General features: G+C 40.9%; 1 protein-coding gene across 1 annotated transcript in view; it reads right to left on the reverse strand.

The window, feature by feature from the left end:
• Positions 1 to 18,560, reverse strand: part of MYO1D (myosin ID) — a 366,899-nt gene that overhangs the window by 139,077 nt on the left and 209,262 nt on the right. Inside the window, exons 18-20 of the mRNA XM_066263321.1 lie at positions 16,464 to 16,608; positions 15,473 to 15,577; positions 5,784 to 5,897 (exon numbers count right to left, since the gene is read on the reverse strand). Of these exons, the coding sequence (XP_066119418.1) occupies positions 5,784 to 5,897; positions 15,473 to 15,577; positions 16,464 to 16,608 (364 nt within the window). The remainder of the gene's footprint in view (positions 1 to 5,783; positions 5,898 to 15,472; positions 15,578 to 16,463; positions 16,609 to 18,560) is intronic.

Consider the following 18,560-nt stretch of genomic DNA (forward strand, 5'->3'; position numbering starts at 1 on the left):
TCTCTAGCTTGACTTTGGCCACGGGTACACAGGTGAATTCACTTCGTGGTAATTCATCCAGCTATACCCTTAAGATCTGTGCCTTTTCCTAGATGTAAGGCATTCTTCAATAAAAAGTTAAAATATTTGCCCAGACATAAATTGGTGATTGGGGTGTGCCATGTGTCAATAAAATATCCCAAGGGTCTACCAATCCAGTGATTTCAGTTTTACTTACATTACCCAAGCCTCAGGAAAAAAGTTTGAAAATCACTATTGCAGTGGGATACTGTCACTGAAAAATGATTACAACAGCAAAGGTATATTAAATTCTAGTTCAAGGTACTCATTTCCAAAGAGAAAATGAACTAGGACAATTTTGTTTATTGACATGAGGTACTAATAATGTTGCTTTGACCTGTTAGAATTATGGTCAGTGGAGCCTGGCGTGTGGTGGCACAGGACAGAGCGTCAACCTGGAATGCTGAGGTTGCTGGTTCGAAACCCTGGGCTTGTCTGGTCAAAGCACATAGGAGAAGCAACTACTACGGGTTGATGCTTCCCTTTCCACCACCACCTCTCTCTTTCCTCTCTCTAAAATAAATAAATAAAATCTTTAAAAAATAATAATAAAGTGAAGCAACTATGAGTTGAAACTCTTGCTCCACCCCACTCCTCTTTCTGTAAAATCAATAAATAAAACCTTAAAAAATAATTATGGAGAGTGGATGAATAATGGGCCAATGGTAGAGAAGAGGAAAGAGATTTCTAAGTCATAAAATAAAAAATGGTTAACCTTAAGAGTTATTCCTTTCTTTTTAAATTTTAGTTCTCTTTAAATTTTCTTTTTAATTCTGCAATGTGTTTTGCCTCTAAGTTAACAAAAACTGGCCAGAATAGTATAACAAATAATAATCTGATGAATTTTTATATTTAAAAAATAATTCGGGGATAATGCCAGTGCAGGAGAATGTTGACTGTAGAATAATAGCTTTATGTGGTATTATATACATTAGAAAATGTATATGAAACATAGACTGCCTGACCAGGCAGTGGTGCAGTGGACAGACTGTCAGGATGCAGTGGATCCAGCTTTGACACCCCGAGGTTGCTGGCTTGAGTGTGGGTTTACCAGCTTGAGCTCAGAGTCACTGGCTTGAGCATGGGATCACAGACATGACCCTGTGGTCACTGGCTTGAGCCCAAAGGTTGCTGGCTTAAGCAAGGGGTCACTGGCTCAGCTGGAGCCCCCTGGTCAAGGTACATATGAGAAAGCAATTAAGGTTCTGCAAGGAAGAATGGATGCTTCTCATTTCTCTCCCTTTCTGTTTGCCCCTCTCTCTGTCTTGCTAAGAAAACAAAAAACAAAAAACACAGATTGTCTCATAAGCAATAAATAAACTTGAAGTTTAAGGATTCCCCCCTATAGAACACACACACACACACACACATGTATATATGCATGCACATACATGTATCATAAATTGCAGACTAGGATTCTCGCAGTTGGAATGGAGGCAGGTGGAAGAAGCCCACGGACTCAAGGATACCTGACGAACGTGGCCTATTTGAAGCACTTCTCTCCCACTGATTCTTTCCCACTGGGAACCTAATGATCCCCCACAATATTCAGCATGACTTGTGACCAAGGTTCAACTGTGACTTGGGGCTAAGGGCAACAGTCAAAAACTATAGAGGGAAGAGATCAATTATTCCCAGAATGAACTGTAACAATTATCCATGCTATACTAGGAAAAGTCAGGGAAGGCTAAGCATAGATACGTAAGTGCTTGACAAGGAACTAAAATACCAATTTGGATCATGCAGAATTGGTTGCTATAGTGAGGCCTCATCTGAGACACTGTGTTCAATATGTTAGTGTAGGACGAACTCTAAGGGTTTGTTGAGTTGGCTGATTCAGACCTGAGGCTAGAGCTGGCCTGTGCCATGAGAAAAGTAAGCGACAGTAAAAAGACACACAGAGAGAAGCAGAGATTCAGAGAATGGCCGAAACTTAGCCTATCTAAGCATTCAGGCTATGGAGGACCACGGAATAACAGGGTCCCTTAGCGCTGCTTTAGAAGCTGAGTGGTACTGTGTCCTGGATTTCCACCAGACTCTTCTCCCTTACTTTCATGTGCTTCCTTATTAAAAACAAGGCAAAATGTTACTTAAGATAGTATATGGTCCCAATGCAGAAGGAGAAATGAAAAGCAGAGCATGAGAGGAGAGAAGATGGGACACTTAGCTCTATGTTTTTATTGATGACTCTTATTTCTGAAAACTTTCCAATCTGATTCTGAGACATGGTGTTCTCATAGTTCTTTTCGCTCCTAGAATAATTCATAACCTGATGGAACCGAAGAAAAATTAGAGCTCGTTTAGCACATTAGAAGAGAGTTAAGCAAATGGAGGACCATAAAGAGAAAAGATGTCCTTTTCATTTCATTTCCATCAGTGATTCTTTTCCCCACCATTTAATGAATGGATGTCCTTGAATCGCCTGCTCCCTGTCTCCCACTAGATTCATAATTTTAGCCTCCAGTTATACACAGATCTGGTCTTACATTTTTATTGTTAGTGCTGAATTCTCCCCTTCCCTGTAATATCAGACTCCCGACTACCTGTGGAACGGATACTTGTAAGCTTCACCAATACCTAAAACTCAACATGGTAAAATGGAAATTATTCTCCTTCCTCCCCTCCCAACTTCTCCACATTATCAGCATTATCATTTTTAAAGGTTCCTTGTCTTAAACTTTGTTTTTAATTCCAAAATATTTCAATCATACAAAAAGTGTAAGGAATAAAATAACAAACATGTCCCTATTATCCAGACTTAATGCTTTGCCATAGTTGCTTCAGGCTTTAAAACATCTTTACCAAGACAGCTGGAAGTTCCCTATCCCGTTCCACTGGCTCCCTTCTAAGAGGCAGCCACTACTCTGAAGTTAGCTCCTCCCAGAAGCGACTTTGAGACAAGGCTGATGAGCACAGAGAATGGATTTGGGAGGTGCTGGGACACTGGCAAGAAAGTGTGTGTGGGGGGGTTCAGGGAAGGGAAGTCAGCCAGTTGAGCCCATTATCAAGCCAGCTACCTTTGTAGGTGACTGCAGCTGATTCCTACAGGGAAGCTCTAAGAAATGGTATAAAACACACCTCTGAATTAGGTTGGTCAGTGGTGACGGTGTTGAACTATTTATACTGCTCACAAAAATTAGGGGATATTTCAAAATGAATACGAAGTGATAAAAAAAAGAAGCATTTGATTTTTTTACTTAAACAAGAATATCAGAGAAACAAATGACAAGTCAAAGAAAGTTGTTTGATTATGCAAATGAGATGCAAAACCAACTTTTATTTCATTGGTGAAAATGCACTCTACAAAGCACTGAAAGTACTGGAGTGTCTGAATGTTCCCTGATCCCCTAATTTTTGTGAGCAGTGTATCTCCTCACACCCTTGGGTTGTTGGGGTTGGTGAGCATTTCCAGTCCTCTCTGTGTGGGGCCAAAGTGGGTTCTAGCAGTATAGTCTTTGAAAAATTTTTTTCCATTGATGAGAAAAAAAGAAGGGAAGGAGGGAGGGAGAGAGGGAGAGGGAGAAAAGCATCAACTCGTTCCACTTAGTTGTTTCATTTAGTTGTGCACTCATTGGTTGCTTCTCGTATGTGCTCTGACCAGGGGATTGAACGTGTGACCTCAGTTGTGGTGGGATGACACTATTCAGAGCCACCCAGCCAGGGCCAGCATAGCCCCCCCCTTTTTTTTGGTGACAGAGAGAGGGACAGATAGGGACAGATAAGCAGGAAGGGAGAGAGATGAGAAGCATCAATTCTTCATTTCAGCTCCTTAGTTGTTCATCGATTGCTTTTTCATATGTGCCTTGACTGGGGGGCTACAGCAGAGCAAGTGACCCTTTGCTCAAGCCGGCAACCTTGGGCTTAAGCCAGTGACCTTGGGCTTCAAGCCAGCAACCTTTGGACTCAAGCCAGAAACCATGGGTTCATGTCTATGATCTCACGCTCAAGCCAGCAACCCTGCACTCAAGCTGGTGAACCTGCGCTCAAGCCGGATGAGCCCGTGCTCAAGCTGGCAACCTTGGGGTTTTGAACCTGGGTCCTTTAATGCTCTATCCACTGGACCACCATCTGGTCAGGCCAGCATAGCCATTTGACAAAGATGTTGGCTGTTGGAAGTTAGGCTGCTGTACAAAAATAAGGGAATGAATACATGGCATGTGGGCAGAGCACTGACAGCATTTGCGACCATGTGTACCCATCCTACTAACATTGTTTTACCTCTACAATTGTCAAACATTGTTAATATTTATGACATTATATAACATTACTGGTACTATGAACAATAATGACAATGTGGTGAAGGGGAACAGTGGGTATAAATATACACAAATCAACATAAAAAAGGAAGGTAGTTTGAAAAAATACCTTCAGTTCAAAGAAATGTTGCACTATTTATTGACTTTATATCCTGTGCCTGACTGATCTCCACTGAACAGAAAATAAGGAAAAGAAATATAATCCACAATTCATGTTTGTTTGGTTCTATACATACTTATTAGCCTTTGACAAGATTTGAATTTTTCCCCCTTATCTTCCTTCACCTCCTACTTGAAGACTGCAGGGTTATTAGGCTTAATCTGTGATTGATAGATAAACCAGGAAATCCTCATTAAAGCTACATACAAGCAAGACCATCTTAGATTAGCTTTTCTTTATTAGCTGCGACCCATCAGCCTTCTGAAAGGGAGCAAGGTGTGTGTGGGGAGGGAAGGGGATGCATAATGAAGACAAACCTCAGCTGGGGCACTAACTACGCCTGCAGGGATGCTCCATACCGTTTAGCAAAGCCAGGGACAACCTGCCTTCCTTGCACCTCACAACCAACAAAGCTGCTGATTCAACAGGAGGAAACGACAGAAACAATGTTTCCTATACCCTTCGGCAGAGACTCAAAGGATTTAAAATAATCTATAATAATATTTCTCCTATATCCTGTTACTGGACAAACAGAGCCCCCTCTTTAAGAACCAGCACACAGGGGGAAACCCCCTCACTCATGAGAAGAACCAGCAGTCCAGCAGGATCTTTCTAGAGAATCAGAACAAGGAGTCACTTGTAAAGCAGGAAAAAAAAAATTTTTTTTTTAAATCTCATACTGAAATTCAAAGAGACACCTACCAAATTTCCCATTCAAAATAAGGAATTGATTCCAGAATCTGAAAACCCCATGGAGACGCTAAACAGTGGAGAGGGTTCAGATCAGAGGTAAAATGTATAGGTGAAAAGAACTTCTAGAAACAGCGTAAATTTTACACTTAAAAGACAAATAATGCTTTCATAAAATAATTCTCTATCATTTCTCTGATTCTATTTCCATAAAAAAAAAAAACAAGCCTTATGAAAATAAGTAAGAAAACATATGTATCACAACACGGAAACAATGAATAGGATTAGGAACAGAAAGAACAAGCCTTATGAAAATAAACAAGAAACTATACTACATATCGCAACACTGCGGCAGTGAGTAGAATGAGAAATAGAGAAAGATCACATAGAGTGCAGTCTTTACCTTTTAAAAAAATGTCTTTGTTACTCTACTGGGAGCTTTGGATCCTCCTTACAGAAAATTGTACATTTGTACACAACATAAGATTGGTGTAAAATTTCAAGAGTTTGTGGGCTTCTTAAAGCCCCAAAGGTTTTATTGATCAGACTGTTGGCCCCCAACTGGTTTACAAACACCAGGTTAACAATATACTCAGAGAGAAGCAGGGGATACTTACATTGTATAGAGGGATAGTCTTCATCACCTTGTACTGCTTCGTGGGATCCATTTTATACAGGTGACGGTCAGTGACAAAAATCGCTCGGTCTTCCACTTTACTAAATCGATTGACCTGCAAGAAAACCAACCAATAACTGTATCATCTCATGAAGAATGAAATCAAATATTTTGCCAGGAAAACCTCTTGGGGCAGAGGTGGCGGTGGTGGAGATGCATTCTTTAACAGACGTACCACAAATGGCAGCTGTCCTGGAGGCAACAGAGATCGAAAAGGAGTAGCAGTTCCCAGATTTGTGGAATTTTACAATTTAAATTTCACAATTTAATAGGGGAAACAAGAAAAACACAAAATAATTAAAAGGTTGAAAACATGTAATCCAGACACCGTAAAGAAAATGAAAAGAGAAGCCAAAGAACAGGAGAAAAATTTTTACAAATCATGTATCTGATAAGGGACTTATATTTAGAACATATAAAGAATAGATTATATATGGTATCTGGAATATGTAACTCAATAAAAAAAGGACAAAAACCCAATTAAAAATGGGTTAAAAATCTGAACAAACATTTCTCCAGAGAAGATATGCAAAGAGCCATTAAGCATAAGAAAACATTCTTGCTTTCTCAGGAGATGTAAACCGGAACCACAAGGAGATAGTGTGTCAATTCCATTAGGATGATAATAATAAAAAAGACAGATAATAATAAATGCTGGCCAGGATGTGGAGAAATTGGAGCCCTTATCACTACTGGTGGGATTATAAAGTGATGCCATCACTTTGGAAAACAGTCTTGCAGTTCTCAACCCGATAAACATAGAATTACCGCATGACCTGAAAATTACACTCCTAGGTATATGGACCCAGGGGAATTGAAAACACAGTCACACAAAAATGTGTGCCTGAATGTTCACAGCAGATTTAAACACAATAGCTAAAAAAGTAGAAACAACCCAAATGTCAACCAACTGGTGAATGAATAAGTAAAATACGATCTATCCATACGATGGAATATATTGTATCAATACAATTAAGGATTGATATATGCTACAACATGGATGAACTTGAAAGCATGTTAAATAAAACAAGCCAGTCTCAAAGAACCACATACTGTATGATTCCATTTAGAGAAAATGTCCAGAATAAGCAAATCTATAGAAACAGAAAAAAAAAACCCAAACCCCAAGTGGCAAACAAAAGGACAGTTGCTCGGTAGCGTAAGTCCCCATTGCCCAGTACAGTCCTGGAAAAACTTGATTTCTGCACTGAAGAAAAAGGAACTGTGGGCTTCTTGCTTTTTTCTATCTGAGGCTGCAAGTCCCTGTATGAATAAGCTACCTCTTTAATAAAAAGCTCTCTGACATAACATGCACTATATAAGCAGAAAGACTGATTTGAAATTGTTTATTTTCCTGGTTGGAATTGTGGAGATTTATTTGTATGTTGTCTTTTCTCATAAAGTGTCTTTTACATGAGATAATTTTCCCCTTTAGAGTCTAAGTGTCCTGAGTAGCCATCACAAGCCTCTACACACAAAGTGACAGGCCAGAATGGTCCTGAGTGACATGTGTCCAGTGACGCGTACCTGTGCCTGTGTATGCAATTCTGTATGACCTGGTGAAAGCTACCCTTATAAAATCTTTAGACTCATCATGTTGTTGAGAAAAGTGATTTTCTATCATCAGAAATCCACAAGTGGGATTGAATTAATTTTTTTCTACATTTGTTAAGCCAGTACATGATTCCTATTAATTAAAAAAAAATTATACTGGTAAATATTTACTCAAATTGACTAATTTGATAAAAATGTCCCCCCCAATTTTACAATGTGCATTTTCACTTTGTCAGTTGCTGACAATATACAAAAGAATGAAAGAAAGGTCTCGATTATAATAAGAATCTGAGATTGGTAGATGGAGTTGAGACAGATAAGAAACTTGCAAGTGAAAATAATTTCATACAATATATAAAGAAAATAAAACTAGGCCCTGGCCGGTTGGCTCAGCGGTAGAGCGTCGGCCTAGCGTGTGGAGGACCCGGGTTCGATTCCCGGCCAGGGCACATAGGAGAAGCGCCCGTTTGCTTCTCCACCCCTCCGCCGCGCTTTCCTCTCTGTCTCTCTCTTCCCCTCCCGCAGCCAAGGCTCCATTGGAGCAAAGATGGCCCGGGCGCTGGGGATGGCTCTGTGGCCTCTGCCTCAGGCGCTAGAATGGCTCTGGTCGCAATATGGCGACACCCAGGATGGGCAGAGCATCGCCCCCTGGGGGGCAGAGCACCGCCCCTGGTGGGCGTGCCGGGTGGATCCCGGTCGGGCGCATGCAGGAGTCTGTCTGACTGTCTCTCCCTGTTTCCAGCTTCAGAAAAATGAAAAAAAAAAAAAAAAAGAAAAAAAGAAAATAAAACTAGACAATGGGATGGGGAGAAAATGTGAGTCTGTAGAGTGATTAGAGTCAGCAAATGCTCACATTTATAGGTAAATTTTTTTTTTTTTTTTTTTTTTTTGCGAGAGAGACGGAGAGGGACAGATAGGGACAGACAGACAGGAAGGGAGGGGAGAGAGATGAGAAGCATCAAGTCTTCCTTGCAGCACCTTAGTTGTTCATTGACTGCTTTCTTATATGTGCCTTGACCGGGGGACTACAGCAGAGTGAGTGACTCCTTGCTCAAGCCAGCGATCTTTGGGCTCAAGCCAGCGACCACGGGGTCATGTCTATGATCCCATGCTCAAGCTAGTGAGCCTGCGCTAAAGCCGGATGAGCCTGCACTCAAGCTGGCAACCGTGGGGTTTCGAACCTGGGTCCTCCACGTCCCAGGCTGATGCTCTATCCACTGTGCCACCACCTGGTCAGGCTAAATCCTTTTTTCTAACAGAGAGTTAATGAAGGGACATTTTATAAATACGTAGTTAACTATTTGCTGATTAGCATGTTTCAATTTTAGATTTGGGAAATACTTAAAGCAAGGAACTGAGAGGTAACAAATTTCTGAGGAACTACAAGATCATGTTCCTCAGTGACTAGAAGGAAAAAGAAAGAAAAGCAAAATAAAACAACACAAAAAAACACTAAAAACCTTCTACTAAATAAAATAGAAGGCACAGTTGTGATCTATAAATCTCCCATCCCTGCTTCCAAGATCTTATGTTCAAGATGCAAACAAGTAAGTTAGATGCCCTGGCCGAAAGCTCAGTTGACTAGAGTGTCGACCTGGCCCGCAGAGGTTGCCGGTTCGATCCGGTCAAGGCACACACAGGAACACATGTTCCTGTCTCTCTCTCCTGCTCTCTCCCTTGCTCTCTCTAAAAATATCAGCAAAATACAATATTAAAAAAAACAAAAACAGAGAAGTTAGAGATGAATCTGAAAGTGTCGTGAGCACTGGTAGGACGCACACCTAAGTAAATTAGGATAGGGAGGATGGGACATAGGAAGATATCTCTATATATTGCTACAGATAGAGCAAACTAAAATTCAATTTTTAGTTTGAATTTTATTCAGTCTTCTCCCTTTTGCCTCATACTTTTAGAAACCAGTCAAGTCTCTAAACATTTCCGTATAACCAAAGTATATTTTTTAGCCTTGACAAAACCGGTATATGTAATTAAGAGTAAAACAGAGCTTATGCGGTGAGATAATAACTACTCTTGGCAGTAATTATTCACCTCCCATGGCAGTGGCTTTCCCCATAAAAGGGAGTCGGCGCTTGTCAGAAGACTTGAAACAAACGACTGCAGGGCTTCCACATCAGCATTTCCTGAGTTGTTTTGCACAACGCTCACCTTACCTGACGCTTTGTGCAAGGCAAGGGTTCCACGTTGGTTTGAGGAACAATGCAAGTCACAGCCTTCCCTGGGACATTCATAATCCACGAATACATGAAAGGCTCTGAATGCTGCACTTAAAGAGCATGTTCAACTGTTTAGCTCAGTTTCCTAAGTACACTGAAGATGGCCCCTTTTTAGAAAACACATTCAGATTCAACAGAACACTGGTGTGTGAAACCCACATTGGAGAACACAAATCATCTTAGAATATGGAGAATAGAGAACATCTAAGATGAAATCTGAGTAACAAGCAAAAGTAGTGTTCCCCATCTTTTCTGAATTCAAATTGAGAAAGATGAACGTGTTGCAAAAAAAAATATGAAAGAACCAGTTTTGTTTTGTTTTTTTTTTGCATAATTTCACAAGGTCATGCAAGAGTCAAAAACAATAGGTCACAGTGGTAAAGTAGAGAGTATTGTCCTTTCTATAATATGTCCATGATTTAATCTGGAAAACAACAAGTAAAAACCTCAAAGCAGCAATTTTATTGAAACTGTTTAGAGACATTACATACTTTTTATTGCAAAAATGTAATTTCTAAAAAGAACCAGTCATAAATCTTTACTTTCTGGTTTAGCAACTCAAATCATACTTAAAACGTGGGTCAAGTGAGTGGGAAGGACATCATGTAACAGGGTGGAAGCTAAGCTGCATAACTTAGTTAAAACAGAAAAAAAAACTTTTTATATGCACATGCAAATTTCTTTTTTTTTTTTAATTCAGTGAGAAGAGGGGAGGCATAGAGACAGACTCCTGCATGCACCCGACTAGACCAGGATTCATCTGGTAAACCCACTAGGGGGCGATGCTCTGTCCATTTGGAGTGTTGTTCTGTTGCTCAGTCACTGAGCTTCTTAGTCCCTAAGATGGAAGACATGGAGCCATCCTCAGCATCTGGGGTCAACTTGCTCCAATTGAGCCATGGCCTCAGGAGGGGAAGAGAGAGAGAGAAGGAACAAGAGAGAGAGAAAATGAGAGAGAGAAGAGGGGGAGGGGTGGAGAAACAGATGGGTGCTTCTCCTGTATGTATGGATTGGAAATTGAACCCAGGACATCCACACACCGGACAATACTCTACCACTGAGCCAACTGGCCAGGGCCATGTAAATTTGTAAATTCAAACTAAATTAAAATAATTATGGTTTAGAAACACTAATTTTCTTCCACTTAAATTCACAGAGTTGGCCCTGGCCAGTGGCTCAATGAATAGAGCATTGGCCCAGCGTATGGATGTCCCAGGGTCTATTCTCGGTCAGGGCACACAGGAGAAGTGACCATCTGCTTCTTCCCTCCACTCTCTCCCTCTTCCCCTCTTGCAGCCGGTGCCTCGATTGGTTTGAGTGTCAGCCCTGGGCACTGAGGATTAGCTCTGCTGGTCCGAGTGTGTGTCAGCCTCAGGTGCTAAAAATAGCTTGGTACTTGAGCACTGGCCCAAGACGGGGGTGCTGGGTGGATCCCGGTCGGGGTGCATGTGGAAGTCTGCCTCACTATCTCCCCTCCTCTAATCTAAAAAAAAAATAAAGGAAAAAACTAAATTCATATAATAATAGAAAAATGGGATTACAGATTTAGTATAAGATCTCACCTTATTTCTTCTATTACCTAAGCTAAAATCCTCAATGAAAAAACATCCCTATCATTTGACTATTGCCTAATCACTTCTACTGATCTGTTCATAGGTTTAGTCAGCATCACAGGGGGTCAAGGATAAAGTTTCCCTGGAGAGTGAGACTAGAAAAAAACATAGGATGAGAGCAGTTATCTGCAGAAGTTTCCTATCTTAAAGGACAGTTTATGACTGTAGTTAATAGAAAGTGGATGCTTCACTAAGAATCCAAGCATAAAGAAGAGAGTTTTACTGAAATCGTGTCAAGTTTATCTTGGTATGTTCATAGGATTAAAAAGATTGTGGGCACACAATGCAATACAGAGATCATATATCATAGAAATGTACACTTGGAACCTATACGATCCTATTAACCAATGTCACCCCAATAAATTTAATTTAAAAAGAATTTAAAAGGCTCTGGTCAAATGGCTCAGTGGATTAGAGCATTGTCCCGGCATGCTGAGGTCACAGGTTTGATCCCGGGTCAGGGCACATATGAGAAACAACCAATGAGTGCATGACTAAAATGGAACAACAATTTGATGCTTCTCTCGCTCTGTCCCATCTCTCCCTTTCTCTCAAATCAACGAAAATATTTAAAATAAATAAATAAATAAATAAATGAAAAAGAATCTAAAGAGGGTATTATTTAATCTGTAGTGTGAAGAAATGTTATTTTGCATTGAATTTATAAATACAGGAGCAAGACTAAAATTTTTGCAGTTTTTATCCAGTAGGACCCAGGGAGAGACATACTGTTAGACATCAAACTGTCATCACTGGAAAGACAGAATCAGAGACACCAGGCTTTTCCATAGTAGAAGATGATTGTCAAAACCATCCAACTGTCTTTGATCAATTGTTCTGATTACTAATTGGACTTTCCAGATAACTTGATTCTAGAAAAGAAGTATGCTCTAAGTCAGGGGTCCCCAAACTTTTTACACAGGGGGCCAGTTCACTGTCCCTCAGACCATTGGAGGGCCAGACTATAAAAAAAACTATGAACAAATCCCTACGCACACTGCACATATCTTATTTTAAAGTAAAAAAACAAAATGGAAACAAATACAATATTTAAAATAAAGAACAAGTAAATTTAAATCAACAAACTGACCAGTATTTCAATGGGAACTATGGGCCTGCTTTTGGCTAATGAGATGGTCAATGTCCGGTTCCATATTTGTCACTGCTAGCCGTAACAGGAGATATGACGCGCTTCCGGAGCCATGATGCGTGCATCCCACGTCACTGGAAGTAGTACTGTACGTGAGCCATGCTGTGCTTTGTGGCGCCGCCACATACAGTACTTACTCCCGGAGCACAGGATGAGGATGGATCCTGTGCTCCTCTCACTGACCACCAATGAAAGAGGTGCCCCTATCGGAGGTGCAGTGGGGGCCGGATAAATGGCCTCAGGGGGCCGCATGTGGCCCGCGGGTCGTAGTTTGGGGACCCCTGCAAGTGGAAAGGACTCACTGAAATGGCATATTCTTTTGTTAAATTCACAAAGTAGCATTAGGGCTTATACTTTTCTGGGTGGGTCTGGACACTTGGCTAGCCAATGTCACTTCCTGATTGGCTGATCAACTGTAGTATACTCATAAACTAGAGTTTCTAAATTTAAGAGTTCAGAATTAGACTCAGGACTTTTTTTTTTTTTTTTTTTTTTTGCATTTTTCTGAAGCTGGAAACAGGGAGAGACAGTCAGACAGACTCCCGCATGCGCCCGACCGGGATCCACCCGGCACGCCCACCAGGGGGCGACGCTCTGCCCACCAGGGGGCGATGCTCTGCCCATCCTGGGTGTCGCCATGTTGCGACCAGAGCCACTCTAGCGCCTGGGGCAGAGGCCAAGGAGCCATCCCCAGCGCCCGGGCCATCTTTGCTCCAATGGAGCCTTGGCTGCAGGAGGGGAAGGGAGAGACAGAGAGGAAGGCGCGGCGGAGGGGTGGAGAAGCAAATGGGCGCTTCTCCTGTGTGCCCTGGCCGGGAATCGAACCCGGGTCCTCCGCACGCTAGGCCGACGCCCTACCGCTGAGCCAACCGGCCAGGGCTAGACTCAGGACTTTTGACAACTACCCCGGATACTGCCAGCAAGCTTTTCTTGATGACATTTAATTCATTCTAAGTTTAAAACTGACTGCTTTCTATTTTGGTAAAAAAATTTATATTATATTGAATTGATTTCTTCCTTAGACTGAACACTAATAGGTTCTTTTGAACTACACGAATAAAGTTTAATCTTGTTCTTTTGTCATATTATTTGGTCAGTCCTACTAAAGATTTGTCAGTTTTGTTGATCTGTAAAACAACTTTTGGCTTTGTTGGGTTTCTTTTTCTATTATTTTCATATTTTATTGATTTCTGCTCTAATCTTTATTATTTCCTTCTTCTTCTTGCTCTGGGTTAATCTGCTCTTTTTTACCAGTGTCTTAAGGTAGAAGATTAGGTTATTAATACAAGACCTTTCACTTTGTCTACTGTAGGCATTACTTTCCCTCTAAGATGGCTTTAGCTGCATACTGTAAGTTTTAGTATATTGTGTCTTCTTTTTTGAGTACTGGTTACTCAGGACTGTGCCATTTAATTTCCACCTATTTGTGCATTCCCTAAATTGCTTCTGTTATTGGTTCCTAATTTACTCCACAATGGTCAGAGAACATAGTTTGTATAATTTCAATCCTTTTAAAATTTATTGAGGCTTGTTTTATAAGCTACCAACAGTGTTTCCCTAAACTCTTGCAAACACTAGTTGTTATCAACATTTTAAAGTTTGCCAAGTTCATATTTGAAAAATAATATTTTGTTATTTTTATCTAAATAACACTATAATCACATACTTTTGAAAATCTGAAACGAAATACCTCTAAAATCACCTAAACCTGGACCTTTGCTATGAGGTAACTCTTTGATATTTTCTTAATTCCTCCTTTGGATTTGGTGTATTTTATATCAATCTCTCTTCTGGGGTCAATCTAGGTAATATTTTTCTTAAAGTCACCCATTTCATTAACATTTTAAAATTTATTTGCATAATTTTACAAAATGCGTTTTTATAATTATTTCAGTTTCCTCTCTCTCTCCTTTTCTAAACAAACAGCTGAAGGTTTTTAAAAACCAACAATGTTCCTTGCCTTCCACTTCCCCACTTTCACCTGTTCCCACGGCCAGGTGCTATCCTCCCCAGGAAGATACGGGCACAGACACCTGCTTCAGATAAGCAAGTATGTTCACAGCACAGAACCTCCCCCCTCTAAACCTCACCATGTCCTTCTCTCTTTTACAAACTATGTTCTTTCTCCCTCCCCCTGTATTTAAAAATAGTAATAAAACATGTATAAAAAATCCTCAATGCCCATTAAATGCAAGGCAGACCAGTATGTGCTATGAAAGATATACACAGGCAGTAAAATATAAGGTCTACCGGAAAGTTTGTCCGTTTCTATCACAACAAGTTTCAACATGTAAGCACATGTTTATTTGGCGCATGTGTGCCTCTCTATTTTTATCACTTAATGTATACATACTGACGTAGCAAATTAACTAAAACAAAATTGATTCACGTTAGTCTTATGTGTGAAGTGATAGTGTACCCATGGCTACTGATAAAGTTCAGTTATGCCACTGTAATTTTTATGAATTTCAACAAGGAAAAATTGCTACAGAAGCATGTGTGTCGCATCCACCATATTCCCCAGACTTAGCACCCTCTGACTATCACTTGTTTTTGTCCTTACAAAAGTTTTTGAAGGGCAAAAAATTCAAAAATGAAGAAGATATCAAACAAGCACTGGTTCAATTTTTCGCATCAAAAGATAAAACATTTTTCAAAAATGGGATATACAAATTGCCCTCACGCTGGCAAGAAATCATTAATAATAATGGCAATTACATTATTTAATAAAGTTTATTGACAGCAAGAAAAATTTGTATTTTGTTTTATTCCAAAACCGGACAGAACTTTCCGGTAGACCTTATATAAATCCTTTTTCTCAGGGAGGTCCCCCCTTTCCTGTTTTAAAAAGGAATGGTTGCCAAAAATATCCACTTCCCTTAAGAAGGCTCTCTAGCCTAACTAAACTTGTCGTCATCTCAGTCCTCCACCCATGCCTGAGCACAGATGGGAAGAGCTCACTGATGACACAGCTAGTTATGTATCTACTGTTAGGTTTTCTTGAAGTCATAGCTAAGGAAGTTTTTTTATCTGAATCAGTCTCTTCTTTCCCAGGAGGTCTGTTTCAAAATCACCTTACCTTACGGACGTGACAGGAAAAGAGGACGTTCATGTATTTATCCTTCCGTTTCAGTTCATTTGCCACGGGGACAAAAGTGCCTGAGGTCTGAGGCATATCGGGCTTCTGAGAGCAAAAGGAAACATGACAAAATGACGAAGCTTACATTTCAGATGAGAAGGTGAGCTTCCAGCACACTGCTTTATTACAGTTACTATGCTCGTGACATTTCACACACATGCTTTTCATCTCTCCACCCCGGGTGGGGAGCTACTAAAGCAGGAGTCGGGAACCTTTTTGGCTGAGAGAGCCATGAATGTCACATATTTTAAAATGTAATTCCGTGAGAGCCATACAACGATCTGTGTACATTATGCATTATCCAATAAAAATTTGGTGTTGTCCCGGAGGACAGCTGTGATTGGCTCCAGCCACCCGCAACCATGAACATGAGCAGTAGGAAATGAATGGATTGTAATACATGAGAATGTTTTATATTTTTAATGTTATTGTTTTTTTTTATTAAAGATTTGTCTGTGAGCCAGATGCAGCCATCTAAAGAGCCACATCTGGCTCGCGAGCCATAGGTTCCCGACTCCTGTACTAAAGGGTTGTTTTAACACCAAAGGGCCTAAAACTTTTTTAAACTAAGGAGTAGGAGTCAGGATGAAATATAGCTTTGGGAATAACTGATATAAAGCTGGTAGTTAAAAATAGTTGCTGAATTATTCAAGGGAAGGTTTAAACTTTAAATGGTCAAAGCCAGGTTAGAGAATATACCTAATACATACATATAGGAGACAGAACATCCTTTTTAAAGTGGGGGAAATATCAAATATTGTATACTTAAAAGCAATAAAAATCTTTTAGTTTAGTACTGCTCATAAAAATTTAGTGTTTGAAGGTGTCATTATGTCTATAAATTCTTGGAGAAAATTTCTTCTCTCTCTCTCTCTCTTTTTTTTTTTGTTAAGGGAGTAGGCGTGATTCTACTTGGTTCTCCTGGACTTACCGAAGCAAGATAGTTGCCCTCCCAGGCCCTCTGGAGCCCAAGGTCAGCCCTTTGACCCTTCAACATTTCCATGGCTGCAACCTTCGCCCTGACCTGGGGCAGGTCTGAAGCAGGTATGCTCTTGATGAGCTGAGATGCTCTCCATCTTTAAGTAAATAAACCAAATGTATCAGACTTCAGAAACACAATACCATTCATTCTCAAAAACAAGAAGCTGCCATTGAATAAACTTCAACCAAACCACTTGCAGGATACCCTATAAAAAGTAAAATGCCTCCAAAATATACACAGCATTTATTAAAATACACACAGTTTTTATGTGAACAGAGATATTTGTAAAACTTGCTTTGTTGTGTGTGTTTTGAAAACGAGTGGAACTTAGCGAGCATGGACCCCACTCACACTCATAGAGAGGGCACGGCTACTTTGCGTTCATCTTTCATTCATTCAGCACGTTTTCTAGGCATCTGCTAAGCTTCAGACGCTGTTCTGAGCAAAGGAGGCCCAGCAGTGAACACACTGATGAAGGTCCTCTCTGCTAGGTGCTTATATTTGAGAGTGGACACACACACTAAAGAAGGCAATGAGGAAGTACACAGAATGTATGATGTCACAGTGCTATGGGAGAAAACAAGGACAGGACGGCGGGAGCGCAGCAGAGGGCAGGAACAGGGAGCGGGGTTGTTTATAAAGGGTGGTCTGGGAGGCACCACGGCTAAGGAGGTACGGGCAGAGACCTACAGGAAGTGAAGGAGCCAGCTGTATGGCTATTTGAGCAATAGTCTCCTTCACTGCCCACAGTGGCCCAAGACAAGGTCCACACCTAACTCTCTCCAAAGGCATGCTGGAGACTCCGGAACCTGACCTACACAGCCATGGAGAGAGCCACACAGGCTTCTGATCCTGTCAAGCAAACCGCCATCGATAGATACATGTAATTGACAGCAACAGCTCAGCCATGAAAGTGGCCAGCCTTGACTACATGAGAAAGGGGGAAAGGCTGGGCAGGAACAAGGCTCCCAGTCTTCCCAGAATGAAGAAGAATACTATGAGGCACAGGAGCAAGCTTAAACATGATCGGACACATACTGAGGTCTTAGGAAAGAAACCCCACAATCACAGTGGAATCCTTTAACACACATCTCTCTGTACTCTACAGATCAAATCACTAAAAAAATACTTTGAATAGAATACAGGGACTAGAGCAGGGGTTGATAAACTAAAGCCTGTACCAAATGTGACCCGTGGCCTGGTTTTGCGTCCTCAAGCTAAGAACAGTTTTGCATGTTTAACAAAGCCAAACCAAGACAAAGTAAATAAGTGGCAAAGGCCCATGTGTGGCTTACAAAGCCTAAAAAATTGAATATTGAATATCTGGCTCTTTACAGAAAAAGTTTGCCTTCACACTAGATTAACACAACTGCCAAGATTCACTGAGAGCGAGAGTGTGAGAGAGAGAATTCAGTCAACAAACAGAACAGACATATTGTTTTCAAAATGCGCATTGACTATGAGTCCTAAGATGGGTGGGACTGTCATGTGCATTTGGCTGTTTGTCACCATATACCTGGAACCTAGGTCAGTGCCTGTGGCACAGCAGGTTTGAGTTATATATTTCCTGAATGAATAAACTAAATTCTACAAAACTTAACTAATTCTAGGCCATATGTAAAACCTTAAAATCTAAAGAAAACTATATATATATTGCTTCTCGGCCTTTTGGCTAAGATCAACTGTAAAGAAGACTATACAGGCCCTGGTGCAAAATAATCAAAATAAAAATTCTTTGCATCCATTAAAAATATGAACAGGTTTTGGCCCTGGCCGGTTGGCTCAGTGGTAGAGCATCGGCTGGGTGTATGGAAGTCCTGGGTTCGATTTCCGGTCAGGGCACACAGGAGAAGTACCCACCTGCTTTACCACACTTCCCCCTCTCCTTTCTCTCTATCTCTCTCTTCCCCTCCTGTAGGCTCCATTGGAGCAAAGATGGCCTGGGCGCTGAGGATGGCTCCATGGCCTCTGCCTCAGGTGCTAGAATGCCTCTCAAGTCTCTGTCACACACGCACACGCACGTGCACATGCACACACACACAAAGA

Source organism: Saccopteryx bilineata, chromosome 2 (assembly GCF_036850765.1).
Source record: "Saccopteryx bilineata isolate mSacBil1 chromosome 2, mSacBil1_pri_phased_curated, whole genome shotgun sequence".
Classification (NCBI taxonomy): domain Eukaryota; kingdom Metazoa; phylum Chordata; class Mammalia; order Chiroptera; family Emballonuridae; genus Saccopteryx; species Saccopteryx bilineata.